General features: G+C 46.4%; 1 protein-coding gene across 4 annotated transcripts in view; it reads left to right on the plus strand.

The window, feature by feature from the left end:
* Positions 1 to 26,778, plus strand: part of SH3PXD2A (SH3 and PX domains 2A) — a 249,334-nt gene that overhangs the window by 8,428 nt on the left and 214,128 nt on the right. The window contains exon 2 of one of the 4 annotated variants that reach the window (XM_036264873.1): positions 17,692 to 17,769. The exons of 2 other annotated variants lie outside the window; for them this stretch is intronic. In XM_036264873.1, coding sequence (XP_036120766.1) covers positions 17,698 to 17,769 — 72 coding nt within the window. In that variant the 5' untranslated portion in view covers positions 17,692 to 17,697. Of the gene's footprint in view, positions 1 to 17,612; positions 17,770 to 26,778 lie in introns of those variants that run through there. One more of the 4 variants, XM_036264872.1, reaches the window with a different exon arrangement.

Consider the following 26,778-nt stretch of genomic DNA (forward strand, 5'->3'; position numbering starts at 1 on the left):
TTCAAAAGGAAAGAGGTAGCATATATGTGATAAGTGGGAGAACTCTTGGGAGTTGGAAATCCACTTTGATTTACACCCTTATCAGGTAGGTGTGATTCCTTACCCATCACTAATTATGTATTACATAGTGTCTACTGTAGGCTCCCCTCAAAGCAGTACCTATGTCAGTGATTTGAATGAAAATTATTTTGGAGGGACATGATCCAAAGAAGCATGGTGAGGGAGTGGGTGGGCAAGTGAGACAAGAAAGGCAGAAAGCTAATGAAAGTGCGTTAATGGACAGGTTAGCACTTTGGCCAACTGGGGCTCAATTCCACCGTGCCCCTCAAGAGACAGTGTAGAAAACATCTTAGAATTGTCCAAGGAACAAGGAAGTTGGGAGATTTATTCACCAGCTGCAGTCTCTCGCTGGTTGCAGGTTGCTCCTACAGACCTAACAAGCCAGAGAAAGCCCTCAAGAGGGAGAAGCAGGTGCTTGAAGGAGGGGCCGCCCTGGTGTAAGCAAACGCCACTGAAGCCTCAGGTGTCTGGGGTGAGCTGATGGGAAATGAGCAATGAGCAGGGCACTGACAGGGCCTGATACAAACCTATAAATCTCTTTATGTAAAAGCGATCCTGTTACACATTCTTCTGTAATAATTATTCAAAACTATGTTTTAACTATGCTTAAAACTCAAATAATAGCCCTGGCCGGTTTGGCTCAGCGGTTGGAGCATCGGCCTGCGGTTCAGAGAGACCCGGGTTCGGTTCCCGCTAAGGGCATGTACCTTGGTTGCAGTTTGTCCCCGGCCCTGGTTGGTTGTGCGGGTGGCAGCCCCTCGATGCGTCCCTTCACATCGATATTTCTCTCTCTCTCTTTTCCTCTCTCTCCCTCCCGCTCTATCTGAACAAAAAATGGAAAAATGTCCTCGGGTGAGGGTAAAAAAAAAAACCCTCAAATACTAATATTCACATCCAAATGTGTTGTCATTCCAGATGGGAATACACTGGTGACCACAGGGCTAATACACTCATTATATACACAGTCCTGCAATAACTAGTTTATATGTTACACTTATTGTGACACTGTCCTTCTGTAGCTATTAGATAAGATTGCCCAGATAGCTCATGCATATTTTCTTAAAATGGATTTACACAATTAGCCTTAAAACTAACTAATGGATTGCACTGGTGAAAAGCAGGATATTTAAGAAGAAAATCTGATGATAGGGGGGATGAGTTTGATCAGGCCCAAGATATTAAACATCCCACCTTAAACCAATTCTTCAAAGTATCAGCCTCAGTGTTTATGAAAACAATGTGCTGAAAATGCTCATGCAAAGCCACTCAAGGCGAGAGAGCCTGATGATACTTAGTTGTTTTGAGGAGTCACCTTTTATGGCAATAAAAACTATCCAAGTCCTAAATATGTTTTGTTCAGTATACTTTGCAAATTAGTTGTATAGACCCTGCCAAGTTGCAATGTCATTTTGAGACTAAACTAAGTGGAGCAGAAAACAAGGCTTTCCATTACATCCCATGAAAATGAACAGCTTAATGTTTTTGAAAATAAATATATGCAAAGATGTCTGGTGATGAAAATGCACCGACAGTGCCACACATAAATAACACATTGCACATGAAGAAGAACAGACTACTAAGGAAAAGCTTAGGAAACCTCAAGCTATTATTAATAAGATTTATTAGTAATTAGCCAACAAGAACATTGAAAAAGCAGGCTGCTGTGAAAAAGCAACAGAAACCTGGACCAGTGAACAAATGGGGCTGATTTTAGTAAATAATGATGGCTAACACTTACTGAGGGTTTTACTATGTGCCCACACTGTGCTGACCATTTTACATGAATTATCTCATGTTCATCTGACAATGACCCCATAGGGTAAGCATTATTATCTCAATTTTATAGACAAGAAGCTTAGAAAGGTAAAATAACTTGCAATAGTGGCACAAAGAGTCCTGGCCAGTTTGGCTCAGTGGTTAGAGCATCGGCCCACAGACCACAGAGTCCCAGGTTCGATTTCGGCCAAGGGCAAGTACCTTGGTTATGGTTCATCCCCAGCCCCAGTTGGGGTCATGCAGGAGGTAACCAATCAATGTGTCTCTCTCAAATTCATGTTTCTCTCTCCCTCTCTCCTTTTCTCCCTCTGGCTGTATCTGAAGATAAATGGAAAAATATCCTCAGATGAGGATTAAAAAGAAAAAACAGTAGCACAAAGAATAATGAGAGAGCATGAATCTAAACCCAGACCCACACTCTCCCCACCACACTGTCATATATGCATTCAGAAAAGCTACTATGAGGAAGATTTTTTTTTTTTAATTTTATTTTTGTTACAGATATTTCTCTTTTTTTACCCCATTGACACCCTCCTCCCCATCCCCAGCTTTGTTGTCCATGTCCATTGGTTATGTGTACATGCATATAAATTCTGTGGTTTATCTCTTCCTTCCCCCCATAACCCCCTCTTCTGAGGGTTGTCAGTCTGTACCCTACTTCCACATCTCTGGGTCTACCCTATTCCTCAGACTGTTATGTTCATTATATTCCACAAATAAGTGAGATCATGTGGTATTTGTCTTTTCCTGCTTGGTTTGTTTCGCTTAGGATAATACTCTCCAGGTCCCTCCATGTTGTTTGAAAGGATAAGAGATCTTTCTTTCTTACAGCTGCATAGTACTCCATTGTGTATATGTACCACAGCTTTTTTATCCATTCATCTACTGATGTACACTTGGGCTGTTTCCAGATCTTAGTTATTGTAAATAGTGCTGCTATGAACATGGGGGTACATATATTCTTTCTGATTGGTGTTTCAGGCTTCTTAGGGTATATTCCTAGAAGCGGGATCACTGGGTCAAATGGAAGTTCAATTTTTAATTTTTTGAGGTAACACCATAGTGTTTTCCATAGTGGCTGCACAGTCTGAATTCCCACTAGCAGTGTACTAGAGTCCCCTTTTCTCCACACCCTCACCAACACTTGTTTGATGATTTGTTGATGGCGACCATTCTGATAGGTGTGAGGTGATACTTGATTGTTGTTTTAATTTGCATCTCTCTGATGATTAGTAATGTTGAGCATTTCTTCATATGTCTCTTGGCCATTTGTATGTCCTGTTTGGAGAGGTGTCTATTCAGCTCCTCTGCCCATTTTTAAATTGGGTTCTTTGTCTTCCTTTTGTTAAGTTGTATGAGTACTCTATATATTTTGGAAATTAAACCCTTATCTGATGTATCATTGGCCATTATGTTCTCCCATACAGTAGGTTGCCTTTCCATTTTGATGGTTGTTTCTTTTGCTGTGCAGAAGCTTCTTAGTTTGATGTAGTCCCATGTGTTCATTTTTCCCTTTGTTTCTGTTGCCTTAGGTGATGTATCAGTGAAAATTCTATTGCGTATGATGTCTGAAATTTTGTTGCCTACATTTTCTTCTAGGATTTTTATGAATTCATGAGTCAAATTTAAGTCTTTTATCCATTTTGAGTTTATTTTTGTGTGTGGTGTAAGTTGATGGTCTAGTTTCATTTTTTTGCATGTAGCTGTCCAATTTTCCCAAAACCATTTATTAAAGAGGCTGTCTTTACTCCACTGTGTGCTCTTGCCCCTTATGTCAAATATTAATTGAGCCTATTGCCTTGGGTCCATTTCTGGGTTCTCTGTTCTGTTCCACTGGTCTATATGCCTGTTCTTGTACCAGTACCAGGCTGTTTTGATTACAGTAGCCTTGTAGTATAACCTGATATTCTATATTGTGATCCCACCTACTTTGTCCTTCTTTTTCAAGATTTCTGTGGCTAGGAAGATTTTTTTTTAACCAAACCATGAAATGTTGACAAAAATGTAGTCATGACATTCAGATGGTGAGAAGACAATGGTGGGGGGAAAGTGAGAGAGTTGTGCCTTCTATGAAGTTGTGCCTGTGCCAGGGTTAGCCGTCACCATATGATGCACTCACCAACCATTAGCCATTTTCAAGAAGACAGCATCTTAAATGTGTTGTGTGTAGCATTTTACTGCTGAGGTGCAATTTTGTTTGTTTGTTTGTTTGTTCTTATCCTCACCCGAGGACATTTTTCCATTTTTTGTTCAGATAGAGCGGGAGGGAGGGAGAGGAAGAGAGAGAGAGAGAGAATCATCGACATGAAAGGGACACATCGAGTGGCTGCCACCCGCACGACCAACCAGGGCCGGGGACAAACTGCAACCGTGGTACATGCCCTTAGCGGAAACCGAACCCGGGTCTCTCTGGACCGCAGGCCGGCGCTCTAACCGCTGAGCCAAACCGGCCAGGGCTGAGGTGCAATTTTTACATGAAAGACTTTTAAGACATTTTTGGGGGTTATTGTAATAATAAGGGCTGTGAGATACAGGATTTACTTTTTCCTTTTCAGGCCAAAGCAAGATGGCATGATGATTTCAAGTGAGAAAAGAAATTACTACAAGAGATTACTTTCTATTTGCTTAAAAAAACAACAACACCCTGTTATTAGTTAAATCTGTCTATTTAAATGAGTTACATTTAAAATCGAATGCTCCAGCTGGTATTTTTACAAACCTGGGAAGGCTGAAGTTGCATTGCAGTATTGAGATTTTTGTAGTCACAATTTAAGTGTTAACAACAAAGTCAAAACTAAGTCAGGCTCTATATTAAAAAATAATCATTCTGATTTGAAAAACTGCAAGATATCTGACACAGTTAGACTTTAAGATATCAGATTTTTAACATGGAATCATTAAATATCTCATAAGGTGCCCGGCCGGTATGGCTCAGTGGTTGAGTGTCAACCCATGCATCAAGAGGTCGCTGGTTTGATTCCTGGTCAGGGCACATGCCTAGGATGTGGGCCGAGTCCCTGGTGGGGGCATGCAGGAGGCGGCCAATTGATGTTCTCTCTCATCGATGTTTCCATCTCTCTCTCCTTCTCTCTTCCTCTCTCTCTAAAACCAATAAAGAAAAAAATAAATATCTCATAAGGTTACAAATTATGTCTGAAGGTCTTTTTTTTTTTTTTTTCTCAACAGTTAAGGTAAAAACTAGCAGAGGAGCCCTTCATTGAGCTCCTTGAAGTAGAATCATTTAAGAATGTGAGCAGTTGTTAGATATTATTAGTAATCTAACTTTGAAACAGAACAGTCTATTACTCCCCTTTCAAGCTTTCAGATCAGTTCCACTGAACAGTGTCCGAAGACTGCAAGACACGTTGTGTAAAGACTCTTACTGTTTGCCAGGCCTGTCTTCCTGTGGCTCGAGAATTACTTGATGCTATACAACAATAACACAATATAAAAATTGATTACTGACACTAATATAAAACTGGAACTGACATCCAAACCACGGACTTCCGATTTCTGTGCTTATCAAAGCACGTTTGTTGTTTCTACTGATTGATTTTATGTATTTATTTGCAATAAATTAGTTAAATATCATGAATATTTTAAACACTTTATGGAACCAAGAACAATATGAAAACTAAGTTCTCACCACCCAATTTTAACAAATATTAACATCTTACCACATTCAATTTTTTTTAAAAAACCATGTATTACTATAATTCACAGAATCTTCTGGTTCCCCTCTTGCCAGAGGTAACCACTATCCTGAAGTTGATCCTTCCTGTCCATCATTTTAATGCTTTTCCCACAAATGTATATATCTATATATATAGTATTATTTTTTGCTTTGTTTTTGAATAAGGGGGTAGTTTTATTGTTAAAAAGAAAGCCTTGTTATGGAATACACTGTGAGGTGAAGAAAGACCCAGAGCACTGGTTCTCAAACTTCTTTATTTTTAACATTTACGGAAATGGTATACTGTGCATATCTGTTGGGGAAGAGCCGCAGAAGTCTAAATTCAGGATCGATTCCGAAGAACTGACACATAGCCTTATTCAAATTCACAAGAGCTTTAATAGGAGACACTAACATACATGGGCTAAGTGACTGCTTGCTCCCAGTGGTGGCTGGCCAGGAATAAGTCCACCCCTGTCCCAGGACAGGGTCTCTCTCTCTCTCTCTCTTTTTTTTTTTTGGTACGTGCCCCCAGCGGGAACCGAACCCGGGACTCTCTGGTCCACAGGCCGACAGTCCAACCGCTTAGCCAAACCGGCCAGGGCCAGGGTCTCTTTTTTATACAGGGTTAAAAGTAAAAGCATATGGTGGACAGTCAGGTAGACCACCAGAAAGAACAATGCACTCCTAAGTTAACAGGTAACATCAGGCAGTTATCCACACTTCATACATTCATTACCTTTCCTGAGGCCTGACGTTTATCTCCGGGCGGCATTCTTGCTTTCTGGGTAGTCAGCCAACCTGAAGCTACAGAGGGTTAAACAGTCACAGAAGGTTAAACAGAGTCAACATTTCCCAGACACCTTTACTGCTGGAGCCACATTAAATCTTGAAAGTGAGTTCCCCTACACCATCCTTCTACAACTTACATTGTTTTCACTCACCAGACTCTTATGGAGATTTATCCAGGCTGCTTTGTTTTATTTCATTCATTTTTTTTCTTTTTTCTTTAGGTATGTGTTACTCAATTCTGGTTACTCTAATAAGAATATCATAGACTGGGTGGCTTAAACAACAGACATTTATTTCTCACAGTTCAAGAGGCTGGTAAATCCGAGATCAGGGTGCCAGCATGGTGGGGTTCTGGTGAGGGTCCCCTTTCCTGTGGGGGGTTGGAGGGTGGGAGAGAAAACAGGCTCTCTCGTGTCTCTCTCTCTTTTTTTTAAAATTATCCTCACCCGAGGACATTTTTCCATTTTTTTTGTTCAGATAGAGTGGGAGGGAGAGAGAGAGAGAAACATCAATGTGAAAGGGACACATCAAGTGGCTGCCACCCACACAACCCAACCAGGGCTGGGGACAAACTGCAACGGAGGCACGTGCCCTTAGCGGGAACTGAACCCGGGTCCCTCCAGACCGCAGGCCAATGCTCTAACCTCTGAGCCAAACCGGCCAGGGCTCATGTCTCTTCTTAGAAGGGCACCAACACCATTAATGAGGGCTCCACCCTCATGACATAAGTACCTCCCAAAGTCCCCATTTCCAAATACCATCACACTGGGGATTAGGGTTTCAACACATGAACAAACATGCAGTCCTCAGCGAGGGATAACAGACATACAGTGAAGTGCGTAAGTCTAGTACACAGCTTAAACCCACCCCCAGATCAAGATGAAGACCATTTCCTGCACCCCACACACAGTTCTTTGTGCCCTCTCCCAGTTCATACTTCTCAGAGGCAACTACTAATATGACTTCTACCACCATAAATTACTTTCGGCTGCTTTGAACTTCATGAAAATGAAATCATACAGTAAGTAACTTAAGGGTCTCTTTTTGTTTGTTCAACATTGTCTGTGATCTTCATCCAGTTTGTTGCATAAAACAGTTTTGTTTTTTATCATTGGTTTATAGTGTTTTTTGTATGAATGTCACATCATTTATTGATCCACTCAGCATTGGTGGACCTTAGGGTGACTTTCAGTTTTGAATTACTATGAATAATGCTGCTATAAATATTTTTGTACATATTTTGGTGAACATATGCACTAATTTCTCTTGGGTCTATACCTAGGAGTAAAGTTGAGGGTCATAGTGTAGGCAGAGCTGAATAATTGAAACAGAGATCATATGGCCCAAAAGTAAAAAATATTTACTATTCATTTAACAAACATTTCATGAAAACTTATGTGTCAGACATTGTTCTCAGCTGGGGGGTTGTGAGAAAACGGACCACCATCCCGTGCTTATAGAGCTGCATTCTAATGTTTTAGTAATATCATGACTTAACAACCAGACATTAGCTACATGTTGTTTTGGCTATCCATTGGTGGGATTTTTCTGTTTTGTTTGAAAAGTCTGAGCAGTGGCGACCCCTCATGTGTCAAGCAGGGTAGACAAATGGCTAAGAGTTTTGGCCTGAAAGAGTGGGGTTTTCCAAGGATCTGCTGGCACAAATAGTCCAGTTCCTACCACAGTAAACGGCACCCTCAAGGAGAAATTCAGAAACCCTTCTCACTGGCCCCTCCTGTCTCCATGGAGCACCTTGCACTGTGCCTGTGCAGGATGCTTTGCACCTGCAGAGTGGGTAGGGGCAGCTCTGACCCCTGGCGGCACACAGCCCCGGAGTCCACATTAATAACCCCCAGCTCGGCCCTGGCCGGTTTGGCTCAGAGGTTAGAGCGTCGGCCTGTGGCCCGAAGAGACCTGAGTTCAGTTCCCGCTAAGGGCGCGTACCTCAGTTGCAGTTTGTCCTCGGCCCTGGTTGGTCGTGCAGGTGGCAGCCACTCGATGTGTCCCTTTCACGTAGATGTTTCTCTCTCTCTCTCTCTTCGTCACTCTCCCTCCCACTCTATCTGAACCAAAAATGGAAAAATGTCCTCAGGTGAGGATAAAAATAAAAAATAAAAATAACCCCCAGCTCCAAGGTCACTGTGCAGTAATGCATGGCCCACTGCCATTTTCTTGAAAGGAATGATTTGTTTTAAGTTCAGATCTTTTATTTTATTTATTTTTTTAAATCCTCACCCGAGTATATTTTTCCATTTATTTTCATATAGAGTGTAAGAGAGAGAGAGAGAGAAACACTGATGTGAGAGAGACATATCAACTGATTACCTCCTGCAGGACCCGACCAGGGCCAGGACTGAACTGCAACCAAGATGCGTACCCTTGACCAGAATCACCCTCGAGGGTTGATGCTCTAACCACTGGCCAGGGCATGAGTTCAGATCTTTTAATATGCTTTCCAAGAAGTTAACTATTCAGAAAACTTCCTCCTCACCCCTACCCCGAATTAAAGAAAAACAACAAGAGCATATATAGGTAATATCTGACCTCTATGAAAGTAAAAATAAGCAAAAAAATTAATAAAACTCTTAAAATACCTTTTAAACTCTTAAAGCTATACCCATGTAAGTTACTGTTACTCATAGCAAGCATGTGAGTGACATCATCCAGGTATGAAAAACCATGAAATAAAAGTTTAGAAAAACATTGCTTTCAGTCTATGTGGTAAATGCTTTAGTTTGAATGTAGAGAAAGAAAGAAGAGCATACTTAATAGCAAATGTATTTCTCCCAGCCCTCATTAAATAAATGCTGAACAATATATTTTTTAATTTTTTTTTTCTTCATTGATTTTAGAGGGAGAGGGAAAGAGAGATAGAAACATTGATGAGAGAAAACATCAACTGGCCGCCTCCTGCATGCCCACCACTGGGTACTGGGCCCACAACCTGGGCATGTGCCCTGACCGGGAATCAAACCAGTAACCTCTTGATGCTTAACCACTGAGCCACACTGGCCGGGCTGAACAATATTTTTATTTTTATTTATTTATTTATTTATTTGTACAGATAGAATGGGAGGGAGAGAGAGGAAGGGCGAGAGAGTGAGAAACATCGACGTGAAGGGACACATCGAGTGGCTGCCACCCTCACGACCAACCAGGGCCGGGGACAAACTGCAACTTAAGTACATGCCCTTAGCGGGAACCGAACCCGGGTCTCTCCAGACCGCAGGCCGACGCTCTAACTGCTGAGCCAAACTGGCCAGGGCTGAACAATATTTTTAAAATAGAAATTTGAAAGGGCCCCAAAATCTTGGTTTTCCCTTGACTAATTCATTGTTTACTCCACCTAGACTGTGAGCTCCACAAGAGAGGACATTTCTGTTTGTGACTAAATTCCCATTTGTGGAATAAATACATGAACAGAGTGCTTACTCAGCACAATTCCTGGCACAGCACACAGGCGGGACTTAATACAAAATTGTTGATAGTACTTGTTATAATATAATTGCTGTAATAATAGCGACAATAACAGTTATTATCACTATTATTATTATTATTATAATCTTTATTAGAGCTAAAGGGAACTTTTGATACTGACTAGATCAGCCCCCATATATTGCAGACTAAAAGAGAAGTTAGAATACTGAGTAACACCACCATCCCCCTGGTTATGCAGACTCAGAACCTACGGTTGTCCTTAGCACCTCCATTTCCCTGATCCCCAACAAACATTACGGAGGCCCTGCTGTTGTCTGAAGTTCCCTTCACTCCACCCAAGACCATCATCCTAGCTCAACCTATTGTCACCTCTTGTATTCCACTGCAGAACTTCTGCTGGTCCCCCTCCTTCAACAGTCCCCTTCACTGGAGGACCACAGTGATGCTTTCAAAATGAAAATTTAAAAACAACACTTTAATTATCATAGCAGGACATGTGCATGATAGAATTCTTAAATTTTTAAATAAATACATTTTAAAGATGTAAAACTTTACATTCCCACACTTAGAGATTCCTATCATTCAGTTTAGTATATGTTTGCCTCACCTTGATAACATTTGTCACAATTATAATTTTACATTTATTTGTATGATTTTGAAACAATATGTATCTTCCCCAATGGTGATGAAATTCCCTGGGGACAAGGACCTTGTCTAGTTAGCCTCAGTATAGCCCCAGTTTCTAGCAGAGTGGGTAACACATGTTTGTAACTTAACAAATATTCACTGAGTGAATAAATAAACAAATGAAGTTCTTGAAAAAGTAAACGATAATTTAGTAAGTGTATTTTGGGTGTGTGGGCCACTCACACCAGCCCTCTTTCTTAAAATTAATTTTACAACCCAATGAGTTGGTTCGTGATAGCCACCTTTGTACTACATGACTCTATCCATGATAATTAATTGGGTCAGGGTGGACACATGACCCAAGCTGGGCCAATCAGATTGTTTTTCCTGGGACTGGGACCCGGACCCCAGAGGCAGCCTGTGAGTGTCAGGTGTGTCGGAATTAAGGGACTGGTAGAAACTTGGGTGTCTGGGAACACCTTCTATGTGGGTGAAGGAGAGAAAAAAAAATCTACAGTTAGAGAAGAATAAAACATACACAGTACAAAACAGAGATTAGAGATGGAGAAAATGATCACGTTCTCAAAGATACGCTACTTTCTGGTTCTACTCCAAGAAGCCCAGATATCTGTGGATAATGAGATACCACTGTATGCTAGAAATGAAGCCCACTCTTCTTTCTCAGATGGGCTCAGTTCAATTTTTAGTATGTGTAAACCAAAGTGTCTCAACTAAGATGTGTTATTCATGTATTAGGTGGTAAGATTTATCAAAGTGATCATAGTAACTTGTCTATAGCAACTCCTTTTTGATGACAGTCCAAATCTCAGCCAGATTCACCTAGACAGGAAAACCCATCCTACTGAGGCTTCTTTTGCTGTCTCTAGCCTATTGGGTAGAAAATAAACCAACTATGGGGGTACCTTCTGCTTGAGACAGAGAGGGCAAGATGTGAACTGGAGCCAGGCTTGATTTTGAGAGTCTGGAATCTTTCACCTGAAACAAACATATGGCAAACAGGACATTTTTGAATAGAGAACTGAAAAAAAATGGGAAGGGGAGGTGGTCAAGCTAAAACTAGACTCATATTTTGGGTTTTGGTTTCAGGCTATTTAAAGGAACTGCCTTTGAATTCCCCAAGGGATTTTTTTTTTTCTGTACTTTTTGTCATTTGGTGGTCAACTCAGGATTTGCTGGCTCCTGGAAAATCTAGGGGATTTTGACAAAGAAAATCTAGGGTGGCTTTTGGTCAGACTGATCTTTTATAGCAAGGTGATGCGGGCAATCCCCTATCAAGCAGGAATACATTGGAAGGTATGTTTAGTAGTTGAAAGAGATGGTAAGAAACCATTCTCACTCTCATCCCTGAAGGTCTTAAAACACAGTGTACTAGTTTGGGGAGCAGATGTCTGGTCAGTGTTAGGGATGCAGGCTAGAGTTATATAATAATATTTTTAATATTTTTTTTCCTCTGTAAATATAATTGTGTCCTTGGCCTCTTTGGCCATGCATGTTACCATATTTTCTTCTGGTATTCCAGGCCATAGTCATTTGCTCAGGCTGAAACTTCAAGTGGTTCTATTAAAAAAAAAAAAAGGTGTTGCATAATGACCCTCAAAGCTGACACAGGAGACTGAGACTCAGTGGCACCATATAAAGAAACCTGTTGAGATTTTGCTGTTGAACTTACCATTTTGGGATTCAGAGAGCGGAGGCCTCTACCACCAGGTGGTTTGGCAAGTGGTGGGAGGGGGCTATTATTTTGGCTGCATTTAGTAAACAGTGGGGCTCAGCAGACAGGGCAGCTCTGGAGCCTCATGCTGGTCTCATTCCCCAGCAACCGAGGAGAAGTCTGGCCAGCAATTACTTCCCTCTGGAGAGAATGGAATTTGGCCTCTGTCTACTCCAAATCCAGGAGGGACCAAACTCAACACACCTTCCATACATATGTCTATTAGGGCTGATTTGCAAGAGAGAGAAGAGAAGAAGAAAAAGGAGAAGGAGAAGAAAAGGAGGAGGAGGAGGAGGAGAAGAAGAGGAAGAAGAAAAAGAAAAACATAAGCATCCTGGACTGCTTATAGTCTGTAGATTAGCAGGTAATCTGTACCAAGCCCTCCTGCTTGTCTCTGCCAGAGGTCAGCCAGGGACTGAAAGGGATATAGCCTGGACCAGTTGCTGGAGTTAAAGATGCTAAAACCACTTTGGCCAGGAGGGGGCCCCAAATTTCACTCAAATTTGTACATCTCTGGGTAATAGTCCAGTTACAACTCACTTTACATAACAGTGATCCACCATGCTAGGGCATGGTAGGGACCAGAAATTTAAAAAAAATTTTTTTTTTCCTTTATTGATATTAGAGAGAGAGGAAGGGAGAGGGAAAGAGAGAGATAGAAACATCGATGAGAGAGAACATGGATTGGCCGCTTCCTGCACGCTCTCCACTGGGGATCTGACCCACAACCTGGGCATGTGTCCTGACCAGGAATAGAACCGGTGACCTCTTGGTGCATGGGTCAACGCTCAACCACAGAACCACACCAGCCGGACCTCACTGGCTTCTTACTGGTCTAGAAGGCACAACATGAGCAAGCAAAGTTCAAGAACAATAAAAGATATAAAGGTTCAGTATAGTAGCAGCTGAGCTGTCAGAAGGCAATGTACTGTTAGGAACCAAATGAATGATTAGCAATTGCCAAGAACTTTCTGAGGAGGAAGAAAGAATGATACTGTGCCTTTGTTAAGCATTAACTGTTTTCAGTGCTTTCCTGTATATCTTCTTTGGGGTGGTCATGAAAACTACATGGGAGAGAAGGCGGATGGGCTGTGCATGAGGAGCTGATAGAATTTGCGTGTGCACAGAACTCCCTGGAGACACATGGTCCCTGCCGCTGAGGACTATTCTACCTCACTAGGGACCCAGGGAGGGTGTGATGCTTGTGTGAATGGAGAACTGGAACAAGAGACCCTGAGTTCAAGGGAGAGCAACATACTGGACCTGCAGGTGTTCGTAAGTATGCAAAGCGTGCTCTTTAAGTGAACTCTTCGAGCCTGTGAAAAGACTTACGAGTGCGGTGGTGGAGAAAGACTCGCTGTGTGGCATTGGGCAACTTGCTTAGTTTCTCTTGGCCTCAGTTTGCTTCTCTGTAAAATTAAGGGAATAACTAACCTCTCTGGTCCCTTCCAGTTGAAAAATTCTTTGATTTTAAGCATCCTACAATGATGTTTTTGAAAGATTAGATTTTCAGGTATCAGTCCATATGCATTTTATTTTGGGTCCTCTTTCCCTTTATCCTATGGGGGGCTAATTTTTATGATGCTATTTTGTCACTTGAGTTCACACAAGGTCCTTAGATTGGAGTCATCCCCAGTTCATAGATGGGGGTTGCAAAACAGGGATTTACCTAGTCCTTCCCAACACTTCTAGCTCCTTGAGCAGATGTTTTCAACACAGACCACCCAGTGTACCTACTATGTGCCAGGCATGCTGGAGTACTGAACGAATGAGACAAAGTCTGGTCTCCAAGGAGCCTTCAGCCGATCTCAATCATTTCTGGGGCGTGCCAGGCACATGGGAGGCAGGCACTCAGTATAGGTGTGTAGAACAGCAAGGAATGCCCAAGGCACTGTTGAGAAAAAAAGAGATTGAAATATACCCCGGAAGAAGGGAGAGCCTGCACCATTTTATACTTAAAGCTTCTTGGGCATTCGGCCCCTGGAGGGAAAAAGAGATTTCTTCCCACAGGTATAAATAACTTCTGCCCAATTAATCCCCAGAGACCTTGGCACCATGGGTTAGGGTGAGGGCTGGCACTCACTTGCTCCCTCCGAGTGAGGTAATTTGGGAGCTCAAGAGGAGTTGGAAGCACGCCAGTTGTATTTCAAGACCCTGAATTTAGGAGATGTCAGGTTGTCTGGGGATTCTTAGTCTGGAAGAAGCTGTCACCTTGTAGGTGAGCACTGAGTCACTAGGACAGCAGAGGGGCACAGAACCTCCTCTCTCCTTCGGATCTCTTGTGCGTAGGGTCATGTTCAGGTCCTGATCAGAAGAGGAGGGTGAGTGGGAAACCACTGGTGCCTCTTAGGTGAGCTTACTGCTCTGGCTCACAAGGGCACCCAGGGCAAGCCAAGCCCCCTCCTCTCCTCTCCCTCCCAACAGCTGAACACAAACTCCCATCATCAGAGTGTTCTCAGATTTAATTAGCACTTTCATAATGCTTTGTGGTCCACAGAGGAAGGGTCCCTGAGTGCCACTGTGAGTCCCTTTACTGTAAACCCACAGGCTGTCTTGATTCACCACCAGAGGCCCTTCCCTTGAGGGGAGATCAGTGCTGAGGGTCTAGCCTGGGTCTGCCCTGTACCCACCAATAGGCCTTGCTGGGGATATGATGCCCTGACTCCTTTTTTCATGACGGAGCACTGCTATCAGATCACCTTCTCCCAGGACTCCTGCTCCAGCATCTACAGTGGTTTTCTCTCATCTTCTCTGATAGATAAGCCCTGTGCCTAGTGTCAAGATCCCTCCTAGTCTGGAACCCCCATGTCCCTCCTCCTTATTTCCTTCTGTGTGCCTCACCCCCTTCCTTGACCCTTCCCCAGGGGGACACTCTCCTCCTGGCCCTCTGCTCGTCATCAGCTGGTTCAGGCTTCAGGTTACACATGGATCATTCATTCAACAGATTATTATTGAGTGACTACTACTGTGATTAAGTGTGCTTGGCTATATGAGGAGTGCAAAGAAGTATAAGATAACTTAAAGCCAGCCCCTCTGCATTAGGTGCTTTCAGAGGACATGATGTGTGTTGTGGACAAATATGCACATGTCCAAGCAGCTCAAGGCGAGTGCTGCTGGCCTGGAAGAATTCAGAGAAGGCAGAGTATTCCAAGGTGCTCCAAACTGCCCATCCTCCAGGTCCAGCACAGGGACAGCATCTCCATGAAGCTCTTCTTGATTACATTAGGCTTCCACTTCCTTGAGTCCTGACGCACATTTTACTAGATAGAGTCTTAATAGTATCTGTTTCTCAATTGGACTCTCTCCTCTTTAAGGGAAGGGTCAAGCATCTGTCAATAGGACTCAGTTGTCAGTTCCACAAACATTAATTGAATTCTCTCACTCTCTTCTGTCCCTAAATGCCTTGCAAATGAGCACAATATAGGTGCTCAATTTATCCTAAAATCCTATAATTGTAGAGAAGAAAAATTTAAAAAAATACTTATTTTTTATTTATTTTATTATTATTATTTTTAATCCTAACCCGAGGACTTTTTTTTTTTTTTTTGCATTTATCTTCAGATAGAGCAGGAGAGAGAAAGGGAGGGGGGGGGGGGAGAGAGAGAGACATTGATGTGAGAGACACATCAACTGGCTGCCACCCACATGACCCCAACAGGGGCGGGGACAAACTGCAACCGAAGTACATGCCCTTAGTGGGAACCAAACCCGGGACTCTCTGGTCCGTGGGCCGATGCTCTAACCACTGAGCAAACTGGCCAGGGCAAAACTTATTTTTTAAAATGTCAAAATCTATACATGCTAAGTAGAAAAAAACAAAGAACTCTAAATGTCTCCATAGGAGTAACTACTGCTAAGAGCTTGGAGTGTATGCAGGAAGGAATCTTAAAAGATCACCTAGTTCAGCACCTACATTTTACAAATGAGAACATTAAGGTGACTCTAAATATTTACTCAAGGTCAAAAATTTAGATAGTGGCATCACTTGGTGTTCTAGCATCCTTCCCCAAGAAGGTTGGAAGACTAGTGGAGTACTCTGTACCAAGCAAATGTGTGAATAAAGTCTTAGGGTGGTAAATGGGTTCTGACAGTGCAGAGAAGAAAATATTAATACAATAAGGTCATAAAACTCTTCAGCCCCATTTCAGATGTTTCACCTTGGTCCATAGTCACAAAGCTTATTGTGATTGTGAAGAAATAAGATTCATGGAAAACACTACCTCTTTAAATATATTTGAAAGGAGAATGGGAAAATGTTGAAATAAATGGGAAGGGGGGTAAATTGAATTAAATAGTAATTGTGCTCTACAGGGACAAACAAGTGGCTTGGAAAATCAGTTTTCCATGCAAGAGGGAGAGGTGGTGAGAGAGCCAGAGCCTGGGGCCAGTGATGAGCAGGCCCCCACCCAGTTAGTTTTCCCACTATTGTGTGCTCCCTCCCTTCCCTCCTCTCCAGCCCCGGAGGAGGGTCCCAGGGGAGCCCAGGGCTTAAGGCAGTGGTGTTATGCAGAGTCTTGTAACCGCACTGGTAAATGATGTCACAGGTTAGTTACAGAGGCCCAGATCGATGGGAGACTTAGGCAGCGGATCGATCACTTTTCCGGGGAGAATTCATCCTTTGTGAACCGCAGGGGGGCAGGTGGTTTATCAAAAGAGGCTCAGTCTCAAAGGGTTTAACGCTAGCTCCTTACTCCATTCCCATCTCTTTCTGGGAGGGTAGGGGTGGGGGTGGGGGCTGGGCAGTAAAGCAGGGTAATAAACTACTTTTTATTAAAGAGATCTGGGGACAGGAGTGAGAGGGGCAAGTAGAGGTGGGGACAAAAAGACACGAATTCGCTCCCAGTCCGAGAGCCAAGGTGGGGGCGCGCTGGCTTCACCCGGCCCCCTCGGAAGCCACCCAGGGTTTCCGGGCCCCGCGAAGTAGCCCGGGGCCGCGCCAGGCCGCAGACTGCGCTCTCGGCTCGGTGGGGGGGCGCTGGGCCGCCCGGGCCTCTCCGGCTGGGCTGCAGCCCCTTCCCCGCCGCTCCGAGCCCCTCCCCCGGGCCTGGAGCCCCTCCCCGCGCGCTTCCCCTCTCCTCTCTCCCCTCCCCTCCCCTCCCCTCCCTTCCTTGCCTGCGGGGCCCTGCCTCCGCCTCCTGCGCCCACAGCCTCCGCCTGCGCCGAGCCCCCCGGAGCCGGAGCAGGGCGAAGGGGCGCCGCCTGCCCCTCCCCAGCGCGCTGACAGCAGGCTCCGGGGTCCCCGCCCCGTCCCCTCGCCGGCGGGACACACCCCCACCCCTCCTCTGCTCCGCCAGTTCCCGCCGGACCCACCGGGCGGCGGAGAGAGCGGGAGGGCGAGCCGTAGAGCGGCGGCGGCGCGGGAGGGAAGGGGCGCGCGGCAGGCCCAAGGGGAGCCGCCGGGGCGCACGGAGCCCGCGTGCCCTCCGGGACCGTCCCCGCCCCGGGACTGTACCTGTGGGCGCCCGGAACCCAGGCAGCTGCGGGCCGGGCAGAAGTGGCGGGTGGCCCCAGGGACCCGGGAAGCAGGAGAAGGAGCCGCAGCCCGGCCGGGATGAGAAGGTGACGCCGCCGGGGGGCGCCACTCGCTTTGTAGGGGAAGATGCTCGCCTACTGCGTGCAAGATGCCACCGTGGTGGACGTGGAGAAGCGGAGGAACCCCTCCAAACACTATGTGAGTACAGCCCAAACGACTGTGCGGGGGGCTGGCCGGGGACCCCCGCGTGGCCCCTCGCGCCTCCCCGGTAAGTCTCGGAGCTCAGTGCCCCCAGGCAGCCGTCGCTGTGGCTTCTTTGCAGGGCTGTGATCGTCGGGAAGCCTTTTCTAGCCGTCCTCCACTCGCTGCCTCCCCCAGCCCCGCGTTTTCTTTTTTTGGCTTTGGAATTGGCAAGTGGCTGCCTCGTCTGTTGCAGCGGTGAAGTCATCTGCCCGCCCGAGCGTCGATGGGCGGTGGGGGGACGTTCGTCAAGCCCTCGCGGACGAGCTCTGCTGGGAGAGCATCTTCCCGACCCTCCCCGGGGGTTCGGGCCGCCCCCGCGCACGCAGACCGGGGTGCTTTCCGAGGCTGGCCTTGGGGAAGGAAGCCTCGCGCGCGCCTCCCGCGTTCGCCCTGGTCGCCACCTCCCCCGGCCTGGGGCTGGGGGCTGGGGGCTGGGGGCAGGGGAAGCGCCGCGCCCCCAGGCCCACCTCCAACCTCCGCCCTGAGCTTTGATTTCCCTCCTAAAGTCATTGTGTCTGTCGGCGTGAGGAGAATTGTGGCTTTTCCTTTTATCCCTCCGCTGGACGTGACCCTTCGCCGGGTTCATTTCCTCCGAAGTGATGCTCCATCTCCAGACACGAGGAGGCAAATGTTGGCTGTGGTCTCCGAGGGACGGCTGCCCCTCCCCCTGGCCCCCTCAAGCTTAATGAGACGGGCCAGGCTTGATTGCGCCGGCCTCGGAGTCTGCGTGGCACAGCCTCCTTTCATCTCAGCCAGGCCTGTCTTCCCGTCCTTCACACCTGGGGAAGTAAGCTCGGCGTCCTTGACACCTAAGGACGCCCCACCGCGCAGCCTGCGCCCCTGTGCTTGAGAGAGTGGAGACAGGCCGCCGGACATCCAAAGCAGAAGGACTGCATCTTATTTTCAAATTAGGCACTTAAAGGAGCATTTAGACTGCTCAAAGCATTAATTTTAACAATTAAAACAGGCTGTTGGTTGCTGCCCTAGACTGCACATTGATCTCTGAAATGCCTTTTATTTCCCCGTTGGAAGGGAACTGGGGTTTATGCTAATGTCAGCCTCGGGGGACTTTTACTGCCTTTATCACAAGTAGCTCCGAACTTTGGGTTTCTTATAGGAGCAAATGTGGCTGGGCTCGTGCTGGGGAAGAGGTAAACCACAGGGGCTGGTTACTGACTAGAAAGAAAGGTGGGTGCCCATGAGGGACATTCCTTGATATGGTCATAGAGTTGTTTTATTAGGTTCAGCAAGTAACTTCCCCTGCTTTTCAAGAAAGCTCTTTTTTTGGAGGACTTGGGTCACCAGGTGGTTATCCTGTTCCTGGGACAGATGTCCATTTGCACATCCCAGCACTTACTGTCAGCCTCCCTAACGTTTTTATCTCAAGTGTTGCAGGCTAAGTTTCAGGAGTTCTTTTTTCTAGTCCTCAGTTAAGGTTGGCCCTGCTTTCAACAGATGGCACTCTCTACTGTGAGACCCAGGCAATGCTTTTCCAGCTCTGGATTTTAGGTAAAACATCAAATCTTACCAATCTGACAAATGAAGTCCATATTGGCAACAGGCCACGAGTGTTGCTAAAGCAACCAGGGACCCACTGCAGAGTGTTGAGAGGTGTTATATGCTGGGGCTCTGAGTAATGTTGGGCAAGTTACTTAACTTCTGTGGGCCTCAGTTTTCTCATTTTTAAAGTGAGGATAATAATAGTACCTACTTCATAGGGTTGTTGGGAGAATTAAATGAGATCATCCATGCAGAGCACTTAGCCCAGTTCCTGGCATATAACAAGCAGTCATTAAATGGTAGCTTATTTTTGGTGAGAATCTGACTAAGAAAGCACTTTTGAAAAGCAGCTATTAATGGTCTGGCAAAAAGGAAGAAAGATTTTGGGTTTTAAGATGGATAATAACTTGTTTTATGTGAAAAATACAAAAGAAGCCTTGTCCAAATTCCTTGAAATGATTATTTCCTCCCTTTTTACAGACAAAATGTTTCCCAGGACATCTCTGCTTCCATTGTAAAAATCGACATGTTTGGGGCACGGAATGATGTCACTGAACAGATGGGGTCATATAGAGCCATGAACTAACACTGTGGAAAACAGTTGAAGGACAAAGTGTTACATGTGTGAAATTGTGGAGCTGGCAGGGACCCCAGGACTCATCAGGCTCAAGCCCATAATTTTATAAATGAGGACACTGAGAACCAGATGGGGTCAAGTCACTTGCAACACAGCTAGTCACTGCACCTAGGTCCCACTGGCCTTTTCCCTATGGTGTGGGTTTTGTTCATTGACGTATCCTACATCTAGCTGAGGCTGACCAGGAAGACAAATACCTGGTGATAGAAAGAGGTTCCTGTCCTGGCCAGTTTGGCTCAGCGGTTAGAGCGTCAGCCTGCAGACTGGAGAGTCCCGTGTTCGGTTCCCGCTAAGGGCACGTACCTTGGTTGCAGTTTGTCCCCGGCCTGGTTGGGGTCGTGTGGGTGGCAGCCACTCTGTCTCTCTCACATCGATGTTTCTCTCTCTTCCTCCCTCTCTCCCTCCTGCTCTACCTGAAGATAAATGCAAAAATGTTCTCAGGTGAGGATAAAAAAATAAAAAAGAGAGGTTCCTAACACATTTAGGGTATAAATGCATAGTGTTTAAGGAGAGGGCCCAGTAATAGTGTAGGTGGGGCCCACAACAGCAGGAGGAGTAGGTTGGGGTGGGGGGATGTGCCTCTGAAGCTTAGGATTTCCTTCTCTGTTGGCCCTTGCACGGTGGACTCCACACACCACAAGGTAAAGTGTTCTGGGCAAGGCAGTCCAGTGTGGGTAGCTGACAGGACACACTGCCCAAGCTGCATATATTCTTTTTTTTTTATCCTCACCCAAGGACATTTTTCCATTTTTTGTTCAGATAGAATGGGAGGGAGAGAGAGGAAGAGAGAGAGAAACATCGACGTGAAAGGGACACATTGAGTGGCTGCCATCCGCAAGACCAACCGGGGCCGGGGACAAACTGCAACCGAGCTATGCGCCCTTAGCGGGAACCGAACCCGGGTCTCTCTGGACCGCAGGCCGACGCTCTAACCACTGAGCCAAACCGGCCAGGGCTGCATATATTCTTGAAGCCTCTGCACTGGAGAAGCATGTCTTCTTCCCACCTCTCCTCCACTGATGGTGAATTCTGAGTTTGTATTTTGGCAAATTGCGGAGCAGAGAGGTTTTATGGGATGTGCACATTAGCTTGAGGGAGCTGATGAGAGGCTTAGGGCCCAAGCAGGAGGGGCTCTGCTGATTCCAGAACGCTGGGAACACAACGCAGAGGTTCTTTCAGGACATCCAGCAAAGGGCGTGCTCTTCCCTGTGATGAGGGGAAGCTGCCTGGACACCGAGGGTCTTGTGCTTTGGGTCTATTTATGAAAGGTGGGCATGTGGCCTCCATCGTTTAGATGGTGCTGTCAGCCTCTGGCTTCCTTCCTCTCTGCCAAGCCCCTGCTCGGGGTGGCGTTTGGGGAGGGTGGGCAGATGCTGCTTAGGCCAGGCCCCTTGGCATGGAGTTGGGCTCCTCTCTTAGCTTATATGAGCTGCCCTTACTGGGGAAGACCTTAGATAAACTGGCTCTGGCCCCAGACCGCTTGTGTTTAAAATTACCCTGATGATGCTAGGTGCAAACTGGATATGGGTTTAGGGCCACAGTATTCTTTGCACTCACGTGTATGTCAAGTCATGGTGGTGGAGAGAAGCTTGTTTATCTAAAACAAACAAGAACTTATTTGTCTGGATGTGGGAGGCGTTGTGCTTTCCCTGCTATTTCCTTTCCTGATTGTTTAATTCAGACAAACTCCAGTCATGAATGTTCTGATCCTCTACAGGACTCTAGGGAATGCAAATAAGAGCCAGTGTTAGCATTTACCATCGATGGTGCCAAACTCTTAACATGCGTGATTTCACGTGATCCCTATCATTCATTGACGGTCCCCTAACATGATGTTGGTTCTCTGATGCCTTTATACAGATGGGTTCACTGAGTCCTGGAGAAGTTAGAGATGGCTCAGGGTCTCCTACTTAGTTAAGGCAGATTTGGGTAAACTCAGGTCAGTTCACCCCCCAAAGGGGGCCCTTCTCATCTAGAGTCTGGTTGAGGTGACCAGCCTCAAGCCTGCACAGCAGTGAGAGAGCAATGCAGGCTAGTGTTTGAGGACCGCCTCCCTGGTGGGACATTCACCTCGTGCCACGGAGGGAGGTCACTGTGAGGCAGGGGGAGTGGAGCAAATCCAGGGTGCTATCTGGTCCCCAGTGATACTTGAGGTGATAAGTGAAGGATTGACCCTGTGGAAATAAATATATACTTCCATGGTTTTCGATCAGAATAGGTTTTTGTCTTGGTCCTGGGAGCTACGTTTTTAGGAATTGGCCCCAGACCTGTTCATTTCGTAGCCCTTCGGTTTTTCTCTAACCCTTCGATGGGGATCGAGCCCCACGGGGGGAAGGGTGTGCAGCTGTGGCATGGAGAGAGCGGGTCTTCTCAGGGCCATGCCATCAGGGAAGGAGTGGTGTTGGGCAGATCGGGGTTTGAATCCCACCTCTGGCTTTTCCTAGCTGCACAACCTGGGCCAGCCGCTCTGGGCTTCGGTTTCTCACTTGTAACCTTACTGAGCCTTGGAGAAACTGACCTGGGATGACTTGGGGTAAAGCTTCCTCTTGGTGCCTGGCCCCTGTGATGAGCACTCGGCATACACTAGTTTCCACCTGGTGTTTCTGATCACCAAAACACTGAAGCACATTTAGGACCTGACAGGTGAGGCTGAGAGAAAAAGGAAAGACTGAGGCAAAAAAGAAGGCCCAGCTGTTTATAGTTTGATGGGAAATTGGGCTACATGCCCCGTGGAAAACACCCAACATACAAGAGAGACACATCAGCTAGGAGCAGCTGTTCAGACCTGGATGGCTTCCTGGTAAGTTGGGGAGGAGTAGGGAAGGAGCCTGGGTTGGGAGAAAGGGGTAGAGAGGTACCCCAGGAAAGGGCAAGGTTACATAGGATCCTAGCCCCAAGGTCAGTGCCACACATGGGTTAGCACACTTCCTGCTTTCTCTTTCTCTCTGTCACACACACGAGAACAGTTTCTTCTCCTTCTCCAAGGAGGGAAATGACCTAGGAGTGATTCACAGGTCTGACAAGGCTCCCTGCTTATGGAACAACCAACCACATCCTTCACGGCCGTTGGAACAGGGAGCACAACCAGCCATTTATCATAGCCCTTTTTAGAGCTGAGTGAGGGTTTGGGGTGGGGTGGGGGGTGCGAATCAGGATTGGAATCGCTGTGTGTGGTGGCAGGCAAAGGGGAAGGGAAGGGAAAAATAAATCTGTTTGATGTCATAGGAGACTGGATCCAGCTCCAGAAATATAAGTGCCAGCTGCTGCATTTTCCAAGGAGATGTTCTGGGGCCAGCGTGAGTTAATGGACAGCGGAGGCTCTGAATTAGAGGAGCGTTGTTAGGACTTCTGACTTGGGGTTTGCACAGCAATCCCTTGGAAATTGCGTTCTAATTTCCTCAGCCTGAGTCACCGACCAAGAGTATTTTTGGCCAGGAAACGTCTAATAGGCAACTTCGTTCTCTTTTGCCTCTTAATTAAACAAGATGAAACAAATAATAGCATTATACATACGGTAGTTACACTTACTCTTCTTGAGTTCTGAGAATCCAGGAAAGGGATAATGGATTAGGACAGGGATCCAGGGAACAGGAAGGGCAAGGGGTGTGTGTGGGAAATGAGGTGGAGATTCTGGCTTTGGAAATAGGTTCTGAGCCAGGGCCAGAGGTTTATTCTGCTGTGGCAATTGCCAAAAATAATGGAAGCATCCAGTCGGGTGGCTAGCCTTTCAAGAGGTGGATTCCCAGAGTGACGTGGGATTTCTCACAGCTGCTACCTGTAGTGGAGTCAGTCATAGGAAGGCAGGTGAATGGAGAGGTCAGGGGCCTGGACAGGAGGACAAGAGGGTGGGGAGGGTGAGCAACCAGAAGGCCCCTCTCATGCCCCTGAACCTCCAGGCAAATGACCACATCAGCAAAGGTGCTGAGTAGACTCCAGCGAGGAGAACTAACATATGTGCACCTACTACATGCCAGGAAGTACAGAAGACACCATTTATTTATTTATTTACTTACTTACTTACTTATTTAGTTTTGGTACGTGCCCCTAGCGGGAACTGAACCCGGGACTCTCTGGTCCGCAGGCCGATGCTCCAACCACTAAGCCAAACCAGCTAGGGCAGAAGACACCTTTTATTTATTTTTTTTATTTTTTATCCTCACCCGAGGACATTTTTCCATTTTTTGGACAGATAGAGTGGAAGGGAGAGAGAGAGGAAGAGAGAGAGAAACATCGACGTGAAAGGGACACATCGAGTGGCTGCCACCCACACGACAAACCAGGGCCGGGGACAAACTGCAACCGAGGTACATGCCCTTAGCGGGAACCGAACCCGGGTCTCTCCGGACCGCAGGCCAACGCTCTAACCGCTGAGCCAAACTGGCCAGGGCCAGAAGACACCTTTTAGAGGGGATCTTATTGGAACTTCATAACAACCATGTGAGGTAGATAGGGCTTTTTATCCCCATTTTATTGATGTGGAAATTGAGGCCCAGAGAGTTTATGTGACTCTCACTCAGAGTAATTCAGTGGCAAAGCTGGGACCCTCACTCTGGTCTCTGACACCCATGTCTGTGGACTTGTCGCTTTCTTCCCTGGTAGAGGTGGTCAGTGAGAGGGGCCTGGAGATAACCGAGGAGTCCAGGCGCACCGCCTGAGATGGCATGCTGGGAGTCTGTGTGGTAGGAGCACCTGGGCTCTGGTACCCCTGGGATCCTGGCTCCACTGTTCGTTGCCATGGGACCCAGTGCAAGTTACTATTGTCTCCGTGCCTCAGTTTCCTTATCTGTAAAAAAAAAACAAAAACAAAAAGTGAGGGAAAAATAGGACCTTGCTCATAGCGTTGTGGTGAAGATTAAATGAATTAATAAATGTGATGAGTTAGACCAGTACCGGGCACGCATTAAACACAACATAGGTATTTGCCATGATAATTATCACGTTCGGAGGAGGGAGAGCTCTCTGTGCACTGGAGTTTCAGGGAAGACTGGCTGGAGAAGGAAGCCTTCATGATGGGCCTTGAGTAGTAATTAGGGTGTGGGTGGCAAGAGTGGGATTTAGGAGAGAAAAAGAGGGAGGGCATTCCAAGTAAGGGTAAGGTGCTGGAGGTGGGACACACGAAGTGTGGGCAGGACCCTTGTGGGGGAGAAGGATGAGGGAAAGGTCCGGCCAGCTTCTGAGAGCCTCATATGAATTGAGGGCATTCAGCTTTTTGTGTAGGCACCTCTGAACATTCTTGTTCTCCCAAGGATTATGGGGGAAGGGGAGCTGATGGTCACGATGGGGTCCTCTTGGTAGGCTCCAGAGCTGGCTCTAGGGTTGTTCCTGCAGCCGTGGCTGGAAGAGCTAGACAAGGACTGGAACCTTTTCTGCACTGGGAGCTCTAGTTGGCAGCCAGAGCCGAGGCCCTCTCTGTTTATAGTTCTTCTGAGGGGTCAGGCTGCCTCATAAAAGTTGATTGCACCCCTCTTGCGGAGGGAGAGTGGAGGAGGAGGAGCAGTAAGGAGTGGGGCGTGCTGCTTTGGGCCTCAGCAGTGTAGGGACCTGGCTGGCAGGGCTTAATGCAGCCACAGAATGTCACAGTGGAGTACTTTCCATCCACATTCCCAGATACGGCTGGCCGCTGCAGCACCCCAAGGGCAAGAGAGGGGAGACCCCAATCCTTGTAGGGCCTGGGGGTGATACTAAATAGCTTTCTGAGGGGCCCAGGATGTCTTTGAAGTCTCAGTGTTACCTGAAACAGTCCTGCTGATGTGGCCTTCTCCTTCAGCATCTCTCTGAACTTATTTTACTTTTAAATACAATGCTCAGCTACATCTTCATGTATTTAACCTCCACTACACTCCTAGATGTTGCACTAAGCCTGATTCTTTAGGGAAAACGGATTGATAAAAATAATAGCAGTTGCCCTGGCCAGATAGCTCAGTTGGTTAGAGAATCGTCCCAATATTCCAAGGTTGTGGGTTCAATCCCCAGTCAGGGCACATACAAGAATCGACCAATGGATGTATAAATAAGTGGAACAACAAATCAATCTCTCTCTCCCTTTCTCCCTTTCTCCTCCCTCCCTTTTTCCTCTCTCTTAAAACAAAACAAAACAAAACCCAGCTAACATTTCTGAATGCTTTCTCCATGCTAAGAGTTTTATGGGACTACTCAGCACTGCCCCCAAAGCATGTATTTACTGCTGGCATCCACAACCCACAGGCCAGGACACGGAGGCCCACAGAGCTTAACTGAATTGCCAAACACCAGGCAACCAATAAACTGTTTGTAGAGAGGGGCCTGCCCTGTCCCCACAGAGACCTCACAGCCCCTTCAATTATTTGATACACCTTGGAAGACTGGACCCCAAGGAAATTCCACCTGAGGCCTGGCTGGCTGGCTTGTCAACCCGTGAAACCTTCCACACGTCACCTTCCCCGTCTAGATCTCCTTTTGCCCATCTGGAAAGTGGGCTGATGGCTTCCTTTCTGGCCTGCTTTGCAGAGGGGAGGGTGGGTGTGAAAGATGTTTTGGAAAGTGCTGAGCCCAGAGAAAATAGCTGTGTGTAGGGTTCCTAGGTCCCTCAATTTGGTTTCTTTTTCCTTTTTACAATTTTTTAAATCCTCACTCGAGGATATATTTTTTGTTTTTGTTTTTAAATTGGTTTTCCAGAGAGACAGAGAAACATTGCTCATTTGCCTCCTGTACGCACCCCCACAGGGGATCAAACCCACAACCTAGGTATGCACCCTGATCGACAATAAAATCCACAACTATGTGGTGTATGGAACGATGCTCCAGCCAACTGAGCCACCTGGCCAGGCTTCAGTCTCGTTTCTTAAGCA

The sequence above is a fragment of the Molossus molossus genome, unplaced genomic scaffold, assembly GCF_014108415.1.
Source record: "Molossus molossus isolate mMolMol1 unplaced genomic scaffold, mMolMol1.p scaffold_m16_p_17, whole genome shotgun sequence".
NCBI classification, from domain to species: Eukaryota; Metazoa; Chordata; class Mammalia; order Chiroptera; family Molossidae; genus Molossus; species Molossus molossus.